The 16436-nt window shown below is 45.2% G+C and overlaps 2 protein-coding genes across 2 annotated transcripts; both read left to right on the top strand.

Annotated features, from left to right (window-relative positions):
• The first annotated feature begins 5105 nt into the window (after window positions 1–5105).
• On the top strand, window positions 5106–5936 carry LOC125549193 (uncharacterized). Its single transcript, XM_087513998.1, has one exon. The coding sequence runs from the start codon at window positions 5157–5159 to the stop codon at window positions 5751–5753; it is 597 nt and encodes a 198-aa protein (XP_087370124.1). The 5' UTR covers window positions 5106–5156; the 3' UTR covers window positions 5754–5936.
• Window positions 5937–13297: 7361 nt separating this feature from the next.
• On the top strand, window positions 13298–14145 carry LOC147981529 (uncharacterized). The gene has a single exon (XM_087513999.1). The coding sequence runs from the start codon at window positions 13334–13336 to the stop codon at window positions 13922–13924; it is 591 nt and encodes a 196-aa protein (XP_087370125.1). The 5' UTR covers window positions 13298–13333; the 3' UTR covers window positions 13925–14145.
• Window positions 14146–16436: the final 2291 nt, after the last annotated feature.

The raw sequence follows: 16436 nt of genomic DNA, 5'->3' as shown, positions 1-16436 counted from the left end.
GAAAATTGTTAACGATCGCAGAGAAGTACTAGGGGGCAGTAAGGAGAAGCGCAACCCAAGATTAGGAGACAGATTCATCTGCATGCTTCAGTATGATAAATCAGGAGAGCTATACATGTTCTATGTTATTCTACCTGAGAGGGAGCAGCAGGATCAGTAGCTACTACTTCATGCTCTTAATTAGTACTTGTCTCATGGATCCGTGTCCTGAACTTCGATGTTGGTGATGATTATGTTGAACTTGATGATATCTCTTTGCTTCTGTTACAAAGTGAATGTTTCCTCTTTAAGCTAGCCAACGTTGATGATGATTACATAGCTAGCGGTAATGACTATGATGATTAAATAGTGGTAATTAGACGACTACGATGATTTTTAGCTAGCTAGAGTTTATTTATTTATTAATATGCGATGATGATGATGATGACGACGACTACAACTCATTATAACGTAAAACAATCCTAAATTAAATTGATAACACAAATTTAATTGAAAATTACAAAATAAAACAAAAACCCAGAACCATTTAGTACCGGTTGGTTTTACCAACCGGTACTAAAGGGCTCCCGGCCCCCGGAGCTGGCTCGTGCCACGTGGTACCCCTTTAGCACCGGTTCGTGCTGAACCGGTACTAAAGGGGGGGCTTTAGTGCCGAAATAATAGTGCCGGTTCCTAAACCGGCACTAAAGGGCCTTACGAACCGGTGCTATTGCCCGGTTCTGCACTAGTGTACAGCTCCTTTAGAGCTTGTTTTTTCAGATGTTTGGGGTCCTAGACCCATCTCTGTAGGCAGACAGAAATACTATGTCAGTTTTATCGATGATTTCAGCAAGTTTAGCTGGATATATTTGCTCAAAAATAAATCTGATGTCTTTGAGAAATTTCGTCTCTTTCAAACTCATGTTGAACGTCTCTTTGATCGCAAGATTATTGCTATGCAAACCGATTGGGGTGGGGAGTACCAACGGTTGAACTCCTTTTTTGAACGGATTGGCATCACACACCATGTCTCTGGCCCACATGCTCATCAACAGAATGGCTCCGCAGAGCGAAAACATAGACACATAGTAGAAGTTGGTCTCTCTCTACTTGCTCACGCCTTCATGCCGCTCAAATTTTGGGACGAAGCGTTCCTCACGGCATTTTATCTCATTAATCGCATACCCAGTAGAGTTATCAAGAATCAATCTCCACTGGAAAAATTATTCGGCACTAAACCCAACTATTCTTTTCTCTGCATCTTTGGTTGTGCTGTGTGGCCCAATTTGCGTCCTTTCAATAAACACAAACTCGAGTTTCGGTCCAAGCAATGTGCCTTCTTAGGGTACAGTACTCTTCACAAGGGGTATAAGTGCCTCGATATTGCTTCTGGCCGTGTCTATGTTTCCCGTGACGTTGTCTTTGATGAGCAAGTTTTCCCTTTCGCCACACTCCACTCCAACGCCGGTGCCCAACTTCGCAAGGAATTACTCCTCTTGCCATCTCACCTCTTACCGTCTCCTAGCTTTGGTCAAGGGGGAGTTGATTTTGCTGCTGATCATATACCTATGCCTAATGCCACTAACCCAGCTGAAAGTGTGCAGGAAACAGAGCAGGAAAATATTGAAATTTTTGGCGAAAACTCATATGATTTTATGCAGCCAACAGGAAGCTCCACAGAAGATCCACAGGATCTCTCGGGATCTGTTGCCGCGGCGATCCCAGGCGAATCCACCGCGGGATCAGCGCCCTCTGACGCGGCAGGCGAATCTGCACCGGGATCCATGCGGTCAGGCAGGCCAGGGGGCGGCCAGGCGGACCCGGCGGGCGCACCGAGGCACTGTCCCCTGACGGGCCGACCCCCGCGCTGTCTCCCGCGTGGGACGATGCGCATTCCCCTGGCGGGTCGGCTGGACGTGGCCCACGTGGGGGCGGTGGGGCTGGGAGCCCGGAACCCGGTGCGGCGCGGATTCACTCCCGCCCAGCGCCCACCCCGAAACTGCCAAGTGGCTTCAGGATCTTCTGCGCCCGCGTCTGCTTCTTCCGACTCCGCTGTATCGTCAACGCACAACCGACTTCAGCTCCAGCACGCTCGGCCAGCTCTGCCTCCTCCCGCCTGTCCCCGTACTCGGTCGCAAAGTGGTATTACTAAACCCAAGGTTTATAATGATGGGTGTGTTTGTTGGGCTTCCTTCTGTTCCAAAGGAGAACCAAGGACGTTGCAAGATGCTCTGGGAGATCCCAAGTGGAGACAGGCCATGGATGAAGAATTTTCTGGTCTCATTGAGAATAACACGTGGCGCCTCGTGCCTCCAGTTAGGGGGAGGAATGTCATTGACTGCAAATGGGTGTACAAGGTCAAGCGGAAATCTAATGGCACCATTGACAGGTATAAGGCACGTCTTGTGGCAAAAGGGTTCAAGCAAAGGTACGGAATTGATTATGAGGACACTTTTAGTCCCGTGGTCAAAGATGCTACTATCAGGTTAATTCTTTCAGTTGCAGCATCTCAAAATTTGTGCATGCGACAACTAGATGTTAAGAACGCGTTTTTGCATGGTGTTCTGAAAGAAGAAGTGTTTATGAAGCAGCCTCCTGGGTATGAAAGTTCTGTTTTGCCACGACATGTCTGCAAGCTTGATAAAGCAATTTATGGCTTGAAACAAGCACCTCGAGCTTGGTACTATCGTCTGTACTCCAAGCTGCAGTCTCTTGGTTTTTCTGCCTCCAAGGGAGACACTTCACTGTTCTTTTACCATCGCCATGGAATAACCATCTTTATGCTTATTTACGTTGATGATATTATTGTCACCAGTTCCTCCACTAGAGCAGTTGATGCACTCCTTAAGGACCTGCGCATGGATTTTGCGCTCAAGGATTTGGGCAGTCTTCATTTTTTCCTTGGGATTGAGGTAAAGCATGTTACTAGTGGCATTGTTCTATCTCAAGAAAAATATGTACAAGATATCCTTGAGCGAGTGGGCATGAAAGGGTGCAAACCTTCTCCAACTCCTTTGTCTACCTCAGAGAAGTTGTCTCTTTATGATGGTTCGAAGCTTGGAGCTGAGGACTCCACCAGGTACAGGAGTGTTGTAGGAGCCTTGCAGTATTTGACTTTAACCAGGCCAGATATTTGTTTCTCAGTTAACAAAGTTTGTCAGTTCCTGCATGCTCCCACTAGTACGCATTGGACAGCTGTAAAAAGAATTCTGAGGTATCTTCAGGCAACCAAGAGTCATGGTCTTAAACTTGCTAAATCAAATTCTGTGCTTGTTAGTGCCTTTTCAGATGCAGACTGGGCAGGTTGTCTTGATGACCGGAGATCTACTGGAGGCTTTGCGGTGTTTTTTGGTGGTAACTTGATTTCTTGGAGTGCACGCAAGCAAGCTACGGTGTCCAGATCAAGTACTGAAGCTGAGTACAAGGCCTTAGCAAATGCCACTGCTGAGATCATTTGGGTACAGAATCGGTTAACAGAGTTAGGCATTCGTCATCCATCTGCAGCATCTCTTTGGTGTGATAACCTTGGGGCTACCTATCTCTCTGCCAACCCAGTTTTCCATGCTAGGACAAAGCACATTGAGATTGATTATCACTTTGTTCGTGAGAGGGTTGCCAATAAGCTTCTGGACATTCGGTTTGTTCCCACTGGTGATCAAGTAGCGGATGGTTTCACTAAACCACTATCATTGCGGCAGCTGGAGGTTTTCAGATGCAATCTCAACTTAGATAGTTGTGATTGAGGGGGAGTGTTAAACATTGTAATTGTAGTTTGTTAGCCAGGGCGTGGTGTGTGTGCGTTGTAATCTGTTAGGATAGGTTAGGTTGTTGAGATATGATCCTATAGTTAGCTTGGAGATCAATCCACACCTAACCTAAACCCTAACCCCTGTAAGCCGCCGGCCTTTGGCCCTTTATTAACACGCAACGCGCCCCTGCATCGTGCAAGCGCTTCCAGCTATTCTCACAGCCACCTCCTCCACTGCTGATATGGGAGTGCGGGAAAGCCCTGATCTACCATATGGATATCTAGTATTCCACTCTTTGATGCTTTTACAAGGGTTGCGCGGCAGCGCCGTCGGTGTGGCGAATAAAGTTTCCTCGAGCCTCCCCATCTCAACAATGTCGGTTGCGATGGTTTGATGGCTCGTTGTCGTAAATTATTGTTGACCTATCTATCTGGCTAGGTGAGGGTCTGTTGATTTTGCCAGCGTGGCAATAACGTCTGCTTCCCTTCGCTGTTTGGCGTGGCAGTGACCATCTCGGCTCATAAAGCAGCGTTGCCGTAGATTTTCGTTCAGTACATGAAAAAGCAGCTATGTATCACGGTTTACAACCTGTTCAGCTATTAACTTGAACTAGTCCGGGCATCAAATAATATGGTGTACGATACGTATAGGCTTACGGTGCTGGCATGCACGTGGTTTTGGATCGATCTTGCCATCCCACTTGAACTTGATGATCTGCTAATCACTTCTTCATGCACGGCTACTTGACCCAACGACTTGATCGATTACATGGGCGGAGTCGTCGTTGACTTCGACTCCAGCTCTTGCTTGCCATCGGCAGTGAAAACAACTTGCCCACGTCGTTAACCCGGCTGGCCTATCCTAGCCCACGGTTAATCATCTATAGCTAATTAGTAACATGCATGCATGCATGGTTATTTGACCGTAAGATAAAATGGTGATCATGCATGCAAGTAGCATAAACAGGCATTCAGTGGTGGTGTAGGCTTAATTACCTTGACAAGATGATCCTTGGTGCCGGCATGAACGTGGTTTGGATTTTTGCCATCTGCTAGTACAATACCCTCCAACTCCAAATTCAACTACGGAAACTTCCACGTTGCTGCCTCCTCTGCTCTAATGTCAACTATTCAAGCCTCGAGCTAGATGTGTTCATCAGTGGATGCTAGCATGCATGTGTTTTAGAACTATTGACCCAACGTGGATGCGATCACGATTAGAAGTCAGTCATCTCGTTTACTTTTACCTGCACCAATTAAGGCACTAATTATTCTAAGCCTCCACCTACAGTTGAGACATGACTTCGTCAACAACTCCACCAACACCCCCAACATGCATGGCCGGAAGCACCACTATAAATATCCATTGATATTTCGCTTAGAACTCATCTCATCTTGCAAGAGTACACACTTCCATAAAACACACACAATGGTAGGCACAAAGCTAGTAGCCCTCGGCTATGTTGTCCTCTTGAGCATTGGACTGGCCAATGCTGCAAGGGTGGTTAGATTCGGCAGTGGAAGCGCCACGGGAACGGGGGCGGGAGGAGGAGAGGGTGGGGGAACTGTAAGTGGTGGTGGCTCGGGTGCTGGGAGTGGAACTGGGTCTGGCGTGAGTTCTAGTAGTGGTAGCCATGCAAGCGGTGGAGGTGGAGGTGGCGGCGGAGGCGGTGGCCAAGATGGTGGAACTGGATATGGTAGCGGGTCCGGCTCTGGTTCTGGTTCCAGTCAATATAGTCAAGGATCTTCATATCCTTATGGTGGTGGCTATGGTGGATATACTAGCGCTGGCGGTGCCGGTGGTGGCGGTGGTGGAGGGAAAGCTAGTGGTTATCAAGGATCTAGTGGATATGGGGCTGGTAGTGGCACTGGTTCTGGCTCAGCTATAGCTACTAACAATTGGTATAGACAAGGTAGTACAAATGCAGATGCTGGTGGAAACGGTGGTGGCAATGGAGGAGGAAGACATGGTGGGAGTGGTGCAGGCAAAGGTGCTGGATCTGGGTATGGCAATGCCAACCCCTAGTCCCTTTCATGTGAGGAATCTAAAAAAAATGGAGCCCAACCTACTGTACTATGTCAAATTGATAGCTTTGACTCTTTTTTCATTTATTTGTTATCATCTTACATATTATCAAATAAGGGCTTCATTGTTCTAGTGGAAAATGTACTAGTGTTCGTGATATATTCCAAGAATGTTAATTGTCAATGTATCACTATTTATATGTATTAAGTTATCTACCATCGTTTTGGCCAACCGACTTGCAATGGAAACACTTTGCGTGTCTTATGGTTATGTAACATAAGTTGCTCACTTATGGTTAAGTACCAAAAATTATCATTTCAATGATACATGTCGTTTCACGAATGGCATCAGTCATGTAACACATATCTCACATACACCACTTTAGTTTTGCATAAATTTCTCTCGCTGGGTAGTGCTTCTAGGGAGTTCCAAGGCTACGAACCCCCATCGTGAGACCACACCCCAATATCCTTCACATCCTCGGTCACCGAGACATTGCTTTGAGAGACTGGTGATCATCACAAGCCGTACTAGGTCAGACCTATCATGACTTTGTGCCATGAAGTCACGGATGGTGGAAAGGTGCATGGTCTAATTTTCTTTTATTCATATTTTTATTGCACTTTCATTTTTTTGTATGATCCACTTGTTAGATTAGAATGTTAGCTTTACAACTTTGGCTCACTTATATCGATCACAATGGCGGAAATTGTTATTCCAATGTTGTGCTTTCAATTTTTTTTAATGTCGACATATCTTTTAAAGTTATTGTTGTCCAAAGTTCCTTTTTGGAGTCAAAGTCGTTACTTCTTTTTATTAAGTCATGTATTAATTTTTTTTGAAAGCGTGCGTGGTTTTTGACAATTGTGGCTGTTCTTACACTTTCCGAAATTTGATTTCCACTCAAGATGCAAAGTTTGTTCTCCAGTCTCCAATAGTTTTTGTTGAAATGTCTAGGGCCTCAGAATAATTTTTCTACAAAACTATCTTTTTTGCCCAAACAAGGGGTTTCATTAATTGATAATAATGTATTTACAATCCTTCAGAAGGAGCTAAAAAATAGCAGACAGTGCATCTAGGATCGAGATGGATTTGTTTGCACTCGTAGCACCTACCTACGCGAGAGCACGACCAACCTTATTTGCTACTCTCTCCGTCCCAAAATAAGTGTCTCGAACTTAGTACAACTTTGTACTAGAGCCAGTACAAAGTTGAGACAATTATTTTGGGACGGAGGGAGTACCTGCCATCCCAGAAAAACGATATCATCGCCTAGACCTCCTTGTACTACTACATAGCAACGATCTGTTGTCTCCTCCATCCTTCAGGGTATTGATGAGTGACATGCTACCAGACTCGATGACCAAAGATATAGTAGCTTGTTCCTGGAAAAGCTTAATACCCTCCGTATGACGACCCATCCACTTCCTTAGGAGCATGACACCACCCACTAGGCATCGGAACCGCCATTAGCAGTTGTCCCCTACAGTTCCTTGCAACTGCCCCAAAGGCTACAGAGCATGAGGACATGTCAAAGCTTGCATCAGTACTTACTTTAGCCTAACCCGGTGGTGGGGGAGATCACCTGGCAGGTCGCTTCGGCGTTGTAGGCATCCATCATTTGATACACACACCCATCTAATTTTGTGGGTAAAGCTAGAAATTTCTATTTAAAGAAATATTTTTTTGGCATGAGAAATTTCTAGTCTATTCATACTCAATTATGGCGCAACAAAGAACACCAGGGATACTAAAATTACAACTAGATCCGTGGACCACCTAGCCATGACTACAAGTGCTGGAGCGAGCCGAAGGCGTGCCGCCGTCATTGCCCCTCCCTCGCTGGAGCCAGTCAAACCTTATTGTAGTAGACAGTCAGAAGTTCATCGGGCTAAGGCCCCATAGAATTAGCGCACCCGAGTAGCAACCATCACTGACAAAGAAAGTCGTAGATCAGAAGGATCAAACCTGTAAACACCACAAACACGAATGAAGACCGGATCCAAACAGATGTACCGAGGACCAGCACCGACTGAATCCCACAAGATCTGACGAAGACACACCTCCACACTCCCTCTAATGACGCTAGACGCACTATCGGGACAGGGATAGAACGTGGGAGACATTATTTCTAATGAGGGACATCGCCGCTGATACATCTCCGACGTATCTATAATTTTTGATTGTTCCATGCCAATATTCTACAACTTTTACATACTTTTGGCAACTTTTTATACTATTTATGGGACTAACTTATTGATCCAGTACCCAGTGCCAGTTCCTGTTTGTTGCATGTTTTTTGTTTCATAGAAAATCCATATCAAACGGAGTCCAAACGGGATAAAAACTTAAGGAGATTTTCTTCGAATATATGTGAATTTTGGGAAGGGGAATCAACGCGAGATGATGCCCGAGGGTCCCACGAGGGTGAGGTGCGCGCCCTGGGCCCTTGTGGCCACTCCGTAAGGCGGTTGGTGCCCTTCTTTCGCCGCAATAAAGCCAATATCCAGATAAAAATCGTGCCAAAATTTCAGCCCAATCGGACTTACAGATCTCCGGGAATTTAAGAAACGGTGAAAGTGCAGAATCAGGGAGCAAAGAAACAGAAGGAAACATAGAGAGAGAGAGATCCAATCTCGGAGGGGCTCTCGCCCCTCCGCCGCCATGGAGGCCATGGAACAGAGGGGAAACCCTTCTCCCATCTAGGGGGAAGATCATGGAAGAACAAGAAGAAGGGGGGGCTCTCTCCCCCTCTCTCCCGGTGGCGCCGGAAGACCACCGGGGCCATCATCGCGACAACGATCTACACCAACAACTTCACCGCCGTCATCACCAACTCTTCCCCCCTCTATGCAGCGGTGTAACCCCTCTTTTACCCGTTGTAATCTCTACTTAAACACGATGCTCAATGCTATATATTATTTCCCAATGATGTATGGCTATCCTATGATGTTTGAGTAGGCCCGTTTTGTCCTATGGGTTAATTGATGATCGTGATTGGTTTGAGTTGCATGTTTTATTTTTGGTGCTGTCCTATGGTGCTCTCCGTGTCGCGCAAGCGTGAGGGATCCCTGCTGTAGGGTTTGCAATATGTTCATGATTTGCTTATGGTGGGTGGCGTGATTAACAGAAGCACATGCCCGAGTAAGTAGGTTGTTTGCGTATGGGAGTAAAGAGGACTTGATGCCTTATAATGCTATGATTGGGTTTTACCTTAATGATCTTTAGTAGTTGTGGATGCTTGCTAGAGTTCCAATCATAACTGCATTTGATCCAAGAAGAGAAAGTATGTTAGCTTATGCCTCTCCCTCAAATAAAATTGCAATAATGATTACCGGTCTAGTTATCGATTGTCTAGAGACAAATAACTTTCTCGTTTCATACAAAGTACTTCTAATTTCATACTTGTTCTAGGTAAGGCGAACGCTAAGCGTGCGTAGAGTTGTATCGGTGGTCGATAGAACTTGAGGGAATATTTATTCTATCTTTAGCTCCTCGTTGGGTTCGACACTCTTACTTATCGAAAGAGGCTACAATTGATCCCCTATACTTGTGGGTTATCAGCCACCTCTACACAGCCCCAACGAAGAAGTTGAACCAAACAAGAACGAGAACAGGGTCCCTCCCGACGGCGAGGGGCTGAGGTCCTCCGCACCTCCATGGCCCAAAGGCCATCGGAGATCGGGTCGACCGGTGGCGGCGCCGACGGGACGATGAGGAAAGCGTGAGAACTTTTCTTGTGTAGGAGAAAAGAGAAGGTTTGCTATTTAAAGAAATCTGGATGTGGGCTTATGAATTCTCATACTAAATATCTTCATTCATTGTTACCCTGTGATGAAGGAGTCACTTGCTGGGACGCGCATGGAAAATAAAGGCAATGATATGAAAGATGGAGGTGAGGCTAGTTAAGGCGACCTTGCAAGAAAACGAGAGAGCATATGTTGCACCCCCGACATAAAGGTTACCCCGGTGCAATTAATGGTGTCCACTATATTGGAGATGTGTCACCTAGCAAAAATGCACATATAAAGCTTAATTAACAAGAATGAGAGATATACTATATCTTAATATACAAATAATATATATATATATATATATATATTATATGGTATATTGATGCAATATTATAGAACATACAACTTCAGATACATTGAGTCCGCCCTAAACAAATGGTGAAACAGGTAGTAATGGCTACGTGATGTATCTCTTCATTACCTACGTGATGTATCCAAGTCCACAAGCACTAATTAAGGCGCTAATTATTTTATGGCCCCACTCCGACTTTGCTAACAAGTCCATACCACCAATATATTCTTGGTCGGAAGCTCTTTCCAAACAAATAGCGGAGCTGATGGCATATTGTCAAAGATTCTTAATTATAATCAATGGATGCCTACTGCATGCAGCGACAAGTAAGCGCTCAAGTAAGTTCATTCAATTACATCGGCGGAGTCATCGTTTACTTCGATTCCAGCACTTGCCTGCCATCGGGCAGACAATAGCGACCACCGGCCCAAGGGGATCGGTCGACCAATCGAGCAAGTTGCCTGCTCATGATAAAATCAGCACTTATCCAAGCCCACTTGATCGTCCATCATCGAACTAATCAGTTCTTCATGCATGCATGGTTACTTGACCATAGGATAAGCACAACCAGTAGCTACGCTTATGCACCCTTTCTTGGATTTTTGCCATGTGTGACATGAACAAGTAGACGATCCATGGTGCTGGCAAAAACGTGGTTTGGAATTTTTCCATCTGCTATGGCACCCGCGGATATACATGCCGAAGTCAATTACGGGAACTTCGAGGTCGTCTCTGTACCGTCAGCTACTGGAGCTAGCTGTGTACATCATTGGATGCTTGCATGTGTGTGTTGAATGGATGTCAATGTACAGAGCATCCAAAGAAAATCATGCATCTAGACCTCATGAAACCGGAGCTTGCATTCTTTGCCGAGAGGGACAAGGAGCGCATGAAGAAGGAGAGATCGATAAAAAAAATTGTCGACGAGGTCGATGAGATGTTTGATGAGCTCAAGAGGGAGGGCTTCTATGAGTTAAGGAGGACGTGAAATTGTCTACTGGCAATGAGCACGAGGCAGGCCCCTCCGACGACCACCAGAGGCGAGCAACCTCGATGACGACGATGACAACGAGGACGACTTCGAGTTGTACGAGTACCGTAGGCATCATGGTCTGTGATGATCTACTCTAGTAGTATGTCCATAGTAGTGCTGGTCTTTCCTAATATTATATAATTATGTTGAAATGTTTCATGTTCAACTAGAGTTAGAAATTTCAGAATGTGCTATGAATCATGTTCAAGTGACCATTTTTATGGCACCAGGTGCCCAAAAATCTTCTTTCTCCTTCCCTATAATCGGGGTTTTAATGTTCAACAACTGCGGTGTCCAAAATCTTCTCTCCTACCTTATAATCGTGTTTTAATGTTCAACAGCTGTGGTGCCCAAAGATCTTCTTTCTCCTACCCTATAATCGGGTTTTGGGCATCAATTTTTTCATCATCCATTGGAGATGCTAATTAGTCATGGCACTGCATTGCTAACCGTGTGTCTAACCCAATTATCCCTATCCTCACATGCATCCCTGGGATCCATAAGCATGTCTATTTTCTTTACGTTGATAAGCGTCCAACTTGACGACATGCATACATACTGTGAAAGTAAATCGCAAGAACATCGTCATCATCCACTCCCGTGAATGTCAACTTCTGAAGTACTCCCTATATATAGTGTCAATAATTGTATTATATTTTGGGTCCGAAGGAGTAGTATTCCATGGATCAGTTGATGCATGCATGTTTGAATGTATTAACAAGCATCTGAGAGTTATGGGTCCTCGTTCACTTCACTTGGGAGTATAATCGACTCAGTGATTCGTCATTTACTTAACCAATGGTAACGCTGAAGCAAGCAAGCTGGGCACAACTAATATGAATTTCATCTTGTGTTAGTTGTCTCGCTTATCCGCATGCAAATGTGATTCTAACAAGTCTCCTTGGTTCCTTTTCCATGGGTTGTCATTTCTGCGAAGTAGCCGCGTGCTCATGCATAAATGTCAAGGTCAATGGTGAGAACTTCGAGGTCGCCCCCCAATATCAACTACTCAACTGTCTCATCCGACTCACTGCGTGCTGAGCTTCTCTAGCAAAAGACTTGTCCCTTTTTTGCCCATTGTATTTTTCTTTAGATTGCTCACCACATATGCGAACGAGGATTGAATCTATTTTGTTCTAGAGTTAAACGGATGGCTCAAAAGCATCTTCCAAATTGTAAATATGTAAATAAATAAATATATCAATACTTTCATTTGGCCAATCATTCTTATCATTTTGATTGATTAAGATACATCAATATTCCACTGTATCATTGATTAGCACAAAGTAACAAAAAATGGCATATATCGAGCTTATATGAGCTTATCAGAGGTTGCATCTTGTAATCATCTTTCAGCTACACAAGTCAAGGTTCTATTCCATCGATCAAGATATATAGACTTCCTATCAGCTTTTGAAGCCCTAGTAGACATAACACAGAATGCAAGCTAGCCACATCAAGCATTTGAAAACCTTGGATGGATGGGGACTAAAGATTGCCAATAGAGCATCCAAAAAAAGCTCACAGATTAATCTCTTCAGTATTTATTACCTACGTGATGTATCCAAGTCAACAAGCACTAACTAAGGAGCTAATTATTTTATGCCTCCACTCAGACTTTGCTAACCAATAGCTCTTTCCAAACCAATAGCGGAGCTGATGGCACACTGTCAAAGCTTCTTATAATCAATGAATGGCTACTGCATGCAGCGGCACGTAAGCGCTCAAGTCGATTCGATTACATCGGTGGAGTCGTCGTTTACTTTGATTCCAGCTCTTGCTTGCCATCGGGCAGACAATGGCGACAACTTGTTAACCCGGCCCAAGGGGATCGGTCGACCGATCAAGCAAGTTGCATGTTCATGGTAAAATCAACGCTTATCCAAGCCCAATTGATCATCCATCGTCCAGCCAATCAGTTCTTTATGAATGCATGGTTACTTGACTGTAGGATAATCACAACTAGTAGCTATGCTTATGCGTGGTTCTTTGCAATTTTTGCCCTATGTGACATGAACGTAAAAAACATAATAAGTAGATGATCCATGGTGCTGGCAAAAACATGGTTTGGAATTTTCCTGTCTGCTATGGCGGCCGCGGATATACATGCCGAAGTCAATTACGAGAACTTCGAGGCCGCCCCTGTACCATCAACTACTGGAGCTAGCTGTATTCATCACTGGATGCTTGCATGTGTGTGTTGAACCCAACGGATGCCAATGGAAGAAAGCATCCAAAGAAAATATCGCACACGGTAATATCTCCGGTGTTCATCGCCTGCATGGTGTGTATCCAAGTCTTGCAGCACCAATTAATGCGCTAAATATTTAAGCATCCACTTGACATTGTCAACAAGTCTCACCCCACCAATATGGTCGCAAGCACTATAAATACGCATACAATCTGTCACTTAGAACCCATCATCTTGCAGGAGTACACTGCGATAGAAGGCACACACACAATGGTAGGCACAAAATTATTAGCTCTTGGTTTTGTTGTCCTGTTGAGCATTGGATTGGCCAATGCTGCAAGGGTGGCTAGGTACTCCAGTGCCTCTGGAGTAGGAACGGGAGGAGGAGAGGGTGAGGGGTCTCAGGGTGGTGCTGGCTTCGGTTCTGGGAGTGGAACTGGGTCAGGTGTGAGCTCTAGTAGTGGTGCACATGCAAGCGGTGGAGGAGGAGGCGGAGGTGGCGGTGGTAGCCAATATGGTGGAGCTGGATCTGGTAGCGGCAGTGGCTCGGGCTCGGGTTCTAGTCAATATAGTCAAGGATCTTCCTATCCTTATGGTGGTAGCTATGGTGGATATACTAGTGCCGGTGGTACCGGTGGCGGCGGCGGTGGAGGGCAAGCTAGTGGTTACCATGGATCTAGTGCATATGGGGCTGGTAGTGGCACTGGTTCTGGCTCAGCTACTGCTAATAACAATTGGTATGGACAAGGTAGTACAAATGCATATGCTGGTGGAAACGGTGTTGGCAATGGCGGTGGAACAAATGGTGGAAGTGGTGGAGGCCGAGGTGCTGGATCTGGGTATGGCGATGCCTACCCGTAGTTTCCGTTACGTGAGGAATCTAAAAGTATGGAGCCCAATCTGGTGTGTCAAATAGATGTCTTCAAACTTTTCCATTTATTTGTTATGGTCTTGCATATTATCAAATAAGGGTTTCATTGTTATGGTAAACAATGCTGTAGTGTTTGTGATATATACCGAGAATGTAACATGTCAATGTATCACTATGTACATATGTATCAAGTAATCAGCGTTTGTGCCAACTGACTTGAAATGAGAACTGTGTGTGCCATATGGGTTAGTAACATAAGGTGCTCTTTTATGGTTAACTACTAACAAACATCAATTTAGTTATCCATGCCATGTCACAAGATGGGGGAGGTTCACCCAGCACATAACCACATCGACCACTTCTGTTTTGCATACCTCTTCTTTCTCTCACCTGAAGTGCCTCCTCTCAATTAATGAAAGGAGAAAAAAAATCATAGCCTCATATGTTGTCTACCTTTAAGGAGTTTCAAGGCTCTGAAGCACTATCTCAAAACCACACCACCATATCCATCACATCCACGCTCGCAGACACTCTCATACATTCCCTCAGTGGGGCCTTGGTCCTTGCAGGCGCTAAGTGGCTGCCACCATCATGACTTGGTGCCCTGAAATTCCATTAATTCATGGAAACTGTCGAGGGTGTCCTTCGCAACCACTAGCCATGAATGGCAGGGAGGTCCACGATGTTATTATCATAGTTATTCATTTTATTTCTTTTCCATTTGTTGTAGGCTCCAGTTGTTAGATTAGAAAGTTAGCTTTAGAACTTTGAAAGTTCATTTTCATCTATCATTATGGTAGAAATTGCTACTACAAAGTTTTTTTTAGATTTTTTATGGCAGTTTGACAGATTTTTTATTGTCATTAATGGGCTCAGATTTCTGGAAGTTCCTTTTGTAGGGTAAAAGCCATTACTTGTGGGCTTTTATTTTTTTGAAAGTTTATTAGAACTTTGATAGTTGTGGGTATGCTTAGAATTTTTGAAATTCATTTTTATTTAAATATGAAGTGGGTTCGCCAACCTCCAATCTGTTGAAAATATCTGAAAGCTCATCGTAATTTTTAGTGAAGGTTGTTTCGTTGGTAATTTGAAATGTGAAGCTTAATTGGCATTAAAAGAGACATATAATGTATCTTACTCTGGATATATTAAATTGATGCAATTTTACTTTTATTTCTCTCACAAACACATGTTAAATTGACGTTCCCTTTGTTAGATAAAACAAGTTAAGATACATCCGTGGGTATATATAAGTCAATGTTAATTACAAAAACTTCAGAGGTCGTGGTAGGAACTAGGGTTCTATCGGGTCTAGGCCTGAGGTTGTAGGGGATGGAGGGAGCTGGACGTGGATGAACACACGGCCGCCGGCGGCTGGGCGCCGTCATGCGCGAGTGAGGAGGCGGCGGCGTTGGCAGGAAGCGGCTAGGGTTTAGGGTTCGGCTCCTCAAGGAGCGGGGCAATAGAATTGTCTTATTGCTTGATTTTCCAAAAGAGTCTTTACAGCTGTTTATATAATCACGATGCTAATAAAAATAAGATAAATTTTGGGCTAAGCCCCTAACTAAATGCGCCCAATGGGCCTCCTCCGGGTATAAGTTATCCCGGTCATAACATCTCTCCCCGCCTGCGCAAACAGCTCGTCCCCGAGCTGGAAGTCTGGGTAGTGTTGGCGGAACTCGTCGCATTGCTCCCAAGTGGCCTCCTCCTCCGGAAGGCCGTCCCACCGGATCAACAAGTGCTACACCCCGCGACGTAGCGGGGCCTGCAACACCTTCGCTGGTCCGGGAAGGAGGCGCCCGTCGGGGGTAGGAGGTAGCGCGGGCGTGGCTGCCAGTGGCTCCCCACGGAAGGGCTTCAGCAGTCCCACATGGATGATGTCGTGGATTTGAGCATCGGCCGAAAGCTGAAGGCGATAGGCCACCTTCGCAATGCGCTCCGGCACGAAAAATGGCCCGGCGTAGTGAGGGACCAGCTTGCGCTTCGCGCGCGGGTCAAGGGACTGCGTAGAACGGTGAAGAAGGCACAGCCACACCCAGTCGCCCACCGCGAACTCCGCCTTGCGGTAGTGGCCGTCGTAGTAGTGCTTGGCCAGCTGCTGGGCCTGAATTAGGCATTGCCGCACCTCTGCAAGCATCTCATCGCGGCTGCGAAGAAGGTCGCCCGCCGCCTCCGCTCTGTTGGAAATATGCCCTAGAGGCAATAATAAATAAGTTATTATTATATTTCCTTGTTCATGATAATCGTTTATTATCCATGCTATAATTGTATTGATAGGAAACTCATATACATGTGTGGATACATAGACAACACCATGTCCCTAGTAATCCTCTATTTGACTAGCTCGTTGATCAATAGATGGTTACGGTTTCCTGACCATGGACATTGGATGTCATTGATAATGGGATCACATCATTAGGAGAATGATGTGATGGACAAGACCCAATCCTAAGCATAGCACAAGATCGTGTAGTTCGTATGCTAAAGCTTTTCTAATGTCAA

The sequence above is a fragment of the Triticum urartu genome, chromosome 3A (genome assembly GCF_056163025.1).
Source record: "Triticum urartu cultivar PI428250 chromosome 3A, HENAU_Tu73, whole genome shotgun sequence".
Lineage (NCBI taxonomy): Eukaryota > Viridiplantae > Streptophyta > Magnoliopsida > Poales > Poaceae > Triticum > Triticum urartu.
This window is presented reverse-complemented; position numbering and strand designations above follow the sequence as displayed.